The sequence below is a fragment of the Coccomyxa subellipsoidea genome (assembly GCF_000258705.1).
Source record: "Coccomyxa subellipsoidea C-169, whole genome shotgun sequence".
Taxonomy (NCBI): Eukaryota; Viridiplantae; Chlorophyta; class Trebouxiophyceae; family Coccomyxaceae; genus Coccomyxa; species Coccomyxa subellipsoidea.
In genome coordinates, this window is record NW_005178020.1 from 1 (window position 1) to 7,203 (window position 7,203).

Here is a 7,203-nt window from a genome sequence, read left to right on the forward strand (position 1 = left end):
CTAAACCCTAAACCCTAAACCCTAAACCCTAAACCCTAAACCCTAAACCCTAAACCCTAAACCCTAAACCCTAAACCCTAAACCCTAAACCCTAAACCCTAAACCCTAAACCCTAAACCCTAAACCCTAAACCCTAAACCCTAAACCCTAAACCCTAAACCCTAAACCCTAAACCCTAAACCCTAAACCCTAAACCCTAAACCCTAAACCCTAAACCCTAAACCCTAAACCCTAAACCCTAAACCCTAAACCCTAAACCCTAAACCCTAAACCCTAAACCCTAAACCCTAAACCCTAAACCCTAAACCCTAAACCCTAAACCCTAACCCTAACCCTAAACCCTAAACCCTAAACCCTAAACCCTAAACCCTAAACCCTAAACCCTAAACCCTAAACATTCACAGTCCCATGCAGGAGGCCATGTTATGGGTTGCCAGAGGTGGCTCACAATTTATGGAGGTGGGTGTGAATTTAAATAAGGTTTGCAGTGGCTTGCAAGGCACATGGGGTTGCCTTGGAGGTGTGCAGGGGATCCAAGACCCTTGGCATGGCTGGGAGGACTCATATGGGGCCCATACATGATCCTGCATGGGTGCCAAGTGAAGCGGCACCCTGTGCAGGTGTGCAGCATGGTGTATACATATGCCAGGTGCATGGCTGCATCCTGTGCCCACTTGGAGCATGTGCTGTGCATGTGCAGTGGGTCCAAGGGCCCTCAAATCTCACAACGGGGTCTCATACATCCCAAACAACAAGTATGAGCCAAGGCAGTGGTCATCTGCAGCCCAAGGCCAAGTCTTGCCAAGTGTTGCCAAGTGTTGCCAAGTTACATGCCAACATGGGAAAGTAGGTCTTGGGCATAAGTGCCATTAGATGGAATCCCCTTGAAGCCATGCATTCACCCCTTGAAAAGGGTCATATATGAAACTTAGCCAAGGGGGTATGCCACCCTACAGCATGCAAGGCTTCACATGGGAGGCAAAGCTAGATACTGAACCCCAACCTCCCTAAACATTTTGATTGTCGCAACGCGCCTTTTATTGTCGCGGCGCGCCTTTGATTGTCGCGGCCCCCCTTTCATTGCCGCGACGCGATTTCATTGTCACGGCGCGCCTTTGATTGTCGCAACGCGACTTTCATTGTCGCGACGCGACTTTCATTGTCGCGGCGCGCCTTTGAATGTCGCGGCGCGCCTTTGATTGTCGCAACACAACTTTCATTGTCGCACACAACTTTGATTGTCGCAACGCGCCTTTAATTGTCGCGGCGCGCCTTTCATTGTCGCACGCGCCCTTGATTGTCGCAACGCGCCTTTCATTGTCGCGGCGCGCCTTTGATTGTCGCAACGCGCCTTTCATTGTCGCGGCGCGCCTTTGATTGTCACGGCCCCCCTTTCATTGCCGCAACGCAACTTTCATTGTCGCCGCGCGCCTTTCATTGTCGCACACACTTTGATTGTCGCAACACGCCTTTTATTGTCGCGGCGCGCCTTTGATTGTCGCGGCCCGCCTTTCATTGCCGCAACGCGACTTTCATTGTCGCGGCGCGCCTTTCATTGTCGCACACAACTTTGATTGTCGCAATGCGCCTTTAATTGTCTTGACGCGCCCTTGATTGTCGCCGCACGCCTTTCATTGTCGCGGCGCGCCTTTGATTGTCGCGGTGCGCCTTTCGGTGTCGCAACGCGACTTTCATTGTCGCGGCGCGCCTTTCATTGTCGCACACAACTTTGATTGTCGCGGTGCGCCTTTCTTTGTCGCGGCGCGCCCTTCATTGTCGCCACAACTTTGATTGTCGCGGCGCGCCTTTCATTGTCGCACACAACTTTGATTGCCGCAAAGCGCCTTTGATTGTCGTGACGCGCCTTTGATTGTCGCCGCGCGCCTTTGATTGTCGCGGTGCGCCTTTCTTTGTCGCGGCGCGCCTTTCGTTGTCGCGGCGCGCCTTTCATTTTCGCACGCGCCTTTCATTGTCGCACGCGTCTTTGCTTGTCGCGGCGCGCCTTTCATTGTCGTGGCGCGCCTTTGATTGTCGCGGCGCGCCTTTGATTGTCGCGGCGCGCCTTCGATTGTCGCGCACAACTTTGATTGTCGCAACGCGCCTTTGATTGTCGTGACGTGCCTTTGATTGTCGCCGCGCGCCTTTGATTGTTGCGGTGCGCCTTTTATTGTCGCAACGCGACTTTCATTGTCGCACATAACTTCGATTGTCGCAACGCGCCTTTGATGCTCGCGGCGCGCCTTTCATTGTCACGGGGCGCCTTTCTTTCTCGCGGCGCGCCTTTCATGAAAATGTCTACCAGGGTCACCCTGCCTAGTCCGTTTCAACAATCTTGCGCGCCATTGACAACCGTCCTACAGGGACAATCGTGGCCAGGCCCATCAGGGCTTCTCGCAGATCACTCCCATGGACGTCTGTCCCTTTTGTAAGCATACAAATGGGCCAATCTTGGCTCTTCCCTGTCCAATCCCCGTTCACATGTCCGTGTCCCATTGAGGCCCGTGCTTACCTGTTCAATTGGGGTTCGCTGCTCCAGTGCTGTTCGCTGCTTGTCCACCTTGTCGATTTCTTCCTATAGCTTGGGATCCGAGCTGCGGTGGATATATATCGCTGGGCGCACTTCCTCGCTCTTAAGCCTGCGCCAGCGCTGACTGCTCACAAGTCTGCACGTGCACACTGCCCTTCTCCACGAGGAAAGCTGCTGACACTGGCCCCTCCAGCGGCACCCAGTCCTTCAAGGGCACCTTCACCCTCCGCCTGAATGAGGGTGCTCGACTGCATGTCGTCTGGGCCTGGCCTGAGCGCTTCGCGCACCCCAAGGAGCATCACCTCTCATCCAACTTGCCCTCCGCTGTCTTCGATCCCTTCTTCTCGACCCACGCTGCATATATCTGTCCGACTTGCGGCTCTAGGATAGGCCGCGGCTTCAACGTGAATTCCATCCGCTGTTCACCAGCCGGTGCCTGCATCGTCGACCCCAACCGCTCCGATTCCGGTGCGGTGCTCGACGCCGGCCCCGACTCCATACTTATCCAAAAGTTTTACAAAGCTTGAGCAGTTGAACAGTCACAATGCACAAACAGGCTATCAATCAGAGCCCTTTCCTTCGTTGAGTCCTCATCACCTCGTTGCATTGGTTCTCCACGTCATCAAAGTATTATGGCCTCCTATTGGCCAGGCCCTGGAAATCAAGCAAATGGAGTTATGTAAGACCCGAGCAACAATGCATGGCACCCTCCTTAATGTATTCTGGTGATCGTAGTGTCAATATATCGTCACTACATCTCATCATACCGAAAGGCCGCAAAAGGCAAAAAGAAAACAGAGAAAAGAAGAAAAAAGAGTGAAGGCACTGCCGAGAGTCGAACTCGGGTTGTTGGATTCAAAGTCCAAAGTGATAACCACTACACCACAGCGCCTCGCTGCGGGCGGTGCCAGCTGCCTGATCTCGTAAGGCAATTTCCTACCGGATATAAACGATCGCACAAGGCTTGGCTGTGAGCCTTCCTGCAGGTCCGCCATGTCTCACTTCTGTCGCCAACGAGTAATATATATGCCCAAGGGGACGAACTTCATCACTTCATCAATGCGTGCACTGCCCAGAGTTAAGCTTTCAACAGCAAAGTGTCTCCGATGTCCATCTGGGCGCACACCCAGTCTTCAACGAATATCAAGCCGAGCAAATCTGACACTGTTTGAAGCCATGGTGAAACAGCAAATCCTCGTGTACAATGCTGGTACTGCAATAACCTGGCGGTTTCTCATTCAGGACAAATTGCAGCCGAGCCACTACTGCAGATGTCGACACCGTAACGCCGAAAACCGACGCGGGAGACACAGTTTCGGTACTTGTGCGGGTTGGGGAATCAAGACTGGCTCGAGCACAGCGGCAGGTGATTCGAAACATTCACTTCCGGATTGAAGAAGGCAAATAGACCGGTTGCCAAGGTTTCTAAGGAGTTTCAATGTACCAAGCGAGCAATTTGCCCTGTGTAGATTCTATGCTCTTCAGCACTTTCACCTAAGATTGGTTATTTCTCAAAGAGTTTTCCTTCGAAACATATAGATCGTAGGCCCCGCACTGTTCTCCCAGTCACGTCAAGGCAGCCCGTCGTGGACTGCTCAGCATTACCATGCATCAAGCCCACAAAACATACGAGACCACTACTGACAAGATATCTCTATCTCTGCATCAGCCGCAGCAGCAGCAGCTCAAGAGGCCGCAGCTCGCGCGGCCGCAGCGGCTCTGGCGCACCGGGCGGGAGTATTAGCAGTGCCACTGTGGCAGCATGGCCTGCACTGCGCAGTGACCGTCGCGGCCGGTGCTGCAGCCACACTGCTGCTGTCGCGCGCGCTGCACAGGGAAGCGGACAGGGTGCAGGCCGGGGAGGTGGGTGATTCCTCTACCCGACAATGACAGGCTGGCAATCTTCCAGCAATCCTTCGCAGGGGCCCACCCTGAGACACCCTTAAAGCAGGGATGCATGCCATGCTTTATTAGTAATACATGCTTTTCTTGCCGAAGGCAAGGTGCGTCTGCAGACAAGCTGCATGTAAAGGCTGCCAAGTTCCTACCCCTTGTTGGACTCGCGAGATCCAAGCAAGACCCAAACAACTGGGGCACGGTGCTCGGTATTTTGCACCGCCCCCCACCAGCCGGGGCTAGCCGGGGCCAGCATGCCATGTGTGCTTGAGAGAATTTGAATGAATGGGCTACAGGATGGAATCAAAATCAGAAAGAATGCGCTGGCAAGTGTGCCATGGCGGATTGCCAAGAGTGCTTGAGAGCCACTATAAAGAATGAGGTTGTCCATCTGCATGTCACAGGAGCTGTCGTGGATGGCCAGCTATGAAGAGGGCTCCGACAGGCCTGCCCGCCCCTTCCTGGGCTACGCCTCTGAAGCCGCCCTGCTGGCGCTCCACCGCCCCACTGCTGTGTAAGCTCCCACTCCCATCATGCTGCGCGCTGACCAATTTGTTTGCAAGGCAGATCGGAGGGGATCTGCCGATTCCCTTTAGCCTTCTTGTCAATTACTTTGCGCAAAGCTAGTCCATTTGCAGCCATGTTTATCTGGTGGCCGGAATCAGGGCTTTCCAGATTTGCTGCCATGATTGACAACTTGGATGGGAGTCTATCGACACTTCTTGTGGATTGAAGACACTGATAAATGCTGCAAGGGCTCTTGCTTCTTGAGAAGGCGCCTAGGCTTGACAATATGTATAGCCGAGTGTGAAAAGCGAGTGTTGGCTGTGCAGGTTCCTGCCGGTGGTGGCGGCTGTGCTGACACTGCGGAGCGTGTCGGGGCTGCTTGAAGCGGTGCTGCTGCATTCAGAAGCCAAAACAGGCGCTGCCACCTGGCTGGTGGCACTAGCGCGCAACGGCGCAAAGACCCTCTCCGGCCTCGACACATTCGTGCGCGAGCTGTCCGAGGTCGCCCTCATCATCTTCATGTGAGGCCCCACATGGGGGCCCTTACAGTATGATTTCAAGTGATATTTGAGATCATTAAGGACTCGATGAAATTCGCGTAGTGCGCCAGCATCAAATTGAGGAGGAGAAGCTTGAATCATTGTGCAGATACAAGTCTTGAGACTCCACCATGCACATGAGCATGGATTGCAACAGGCCTTTGTTTGTCCAATGCAGTGCAGTTCTAGTGGCAGAGCTGAAGCATCTCATTGACAAGGGCCGTGTTGTTGTGTGCAGCATATGGACGGTGCTGCGGCTGAAGGAGCGGCTGGTGAAGCTGCTGATGGAGCACAGCCACTCGCACGCAGCCAGCGCACCCAACGCAGGCAGCCAGGTGGCTTCCCTTTGCCCTGAAAAGATCTGCCATCCAAGCGCTCCCCAATTTGCAGGAACACCGGCAAGATCCTGTATGGGGACTGAAGCATTCATTAATGAGCATGAACCCTCATGCAGCCTATGGAGTTGGATGCAAATGAAGCAACAAGCAGCCATGGCAGCTTGCCAGCTGGTGAGGAGAGATTTTTGATAGCAGCAAGAGAATCATTGCAGGCTAGTGCTGTGCCTGGGTCTTCATGAAAGCTGTACTGCGCCACAGGCAATAAGGACCCAACGGAAGACTTTGTGCAGCAGCGGCGGCTGGTCAGTGAGTTGCGCTTGTGTATGCAGGAGAATGCTCTGGAGCGGGTGCTGCTGCCGCTGAGCGGGCTGACATCGTGGCTGATAGTGATGGCCGGCGGCCTCAGCTGCCTGCACGTGCTGGGGATCAATGTGGCGCCTCTGCTCACCGTGGGCGGTGTGAGCACCATCCTCGTGGGCCTCTCTGCGCAGTCTGTGATGGCCAACATGATTGCCGGCGTCAATTTGGTGAGGCCCGCAGAAATGGCAATCGTCTGCAATACTCCTTTTCAGAGAAAATCGTGTGCTGACATAAAGGCGGTACTCCTTATTATAAGGTCACCCGCCTAGGGCTACATGGATGCGCAAGGAACAGACTGGTGTACAATTTCTATTGAAGATGGGGAAGCACCGGCACTGCTCTTGGCCATGCCCTGTACTGTAGTGCGCAACAAGAGGACTGGCAAAATTACACATTTCTGATGGCAAGTTTTTTAGGATACAACTTCTGTCTGTAGAGGTCCATACCAGTGGGTGAGCTTGATTTTGTCAAAGAAAAAATCCTGATCAGGCAGTGTGTGCTGCAGTTTCTCTCGCGTCCGTTTGTGGTGGGGGATCGCATCGACATTGCCAGCGGCACCGGAGCAAAATTTGCAACGGGGTTTGTCGAGCGGGTTGACCCCATCTACACCGTGCTCAGAACAGACAGCGGCCTGCCAGTCACCATCCCCAACAAGGTGCCACTCTGTGCAGAACCCAAAATGCTGCTCATAGCGATCCTGTATAGACTACAACCTCTAGAGTTATAGTGCACGGCCATAAAAAATAGCATGCATATTGTCCCAGAGAAACCGTGTCGGCGGCAAGCACAACGCTCAATGGAGGTATTCGCGCAGGCTTTGACAGACATGATCATAAGCAACGAGTCGCGCGTGGCCAAGAGCAGAGTCATCACTGGGTTCAATCGGGCTCGCCAGCTCTTCCTCACAATCCTGATCAGGTAAGCCCACCCGAGGCCACAGACCTCTACAGCTGTTGCTTTGATCACTACCCAAGACTGCCAATCTTCAACAAAACATCACAGTATTGCTGTGTATGGAAGCACTGGTTTAAAATTC

General features: G+C 53.7%; 1 protein-coding gene and 1 non-coding gene across 2 annotated transcripts; both read right to left on the bottom strand.

The window, feature by feature from the left end:
* Positions 1-2,630: 2,630 nt before the first annotated feature.
* Positions 2,631-3,026, bottom strand: COCSUDRAFT_60102 (hypothetical protein; the record flags this gene model as incomplete). Its single annotated transcript, XM_005642922.1, has 2 exons — positions 2,631-2,757; positions 2,830-3,026. 2 exons carry the CDS (start codon positions 3,024-3,026, stop codon positions 2,631-2,633), a joined length of 324 nt encoding a protein of 107 aa, XP_005642979.1.
* A 321-nt stretch (positions 3,027-3,347) lies between these two features.
* COCSUDRAFT_t77 lies at positions 3,348-3,419 on the bottom strand. Its single transcript has one exon. It is a non-coding gene; the product is annotated as a tRNA-Gln (tRNA).
* Positions 3,420-7,203: the final 3,784 nt, after the last annotated feature.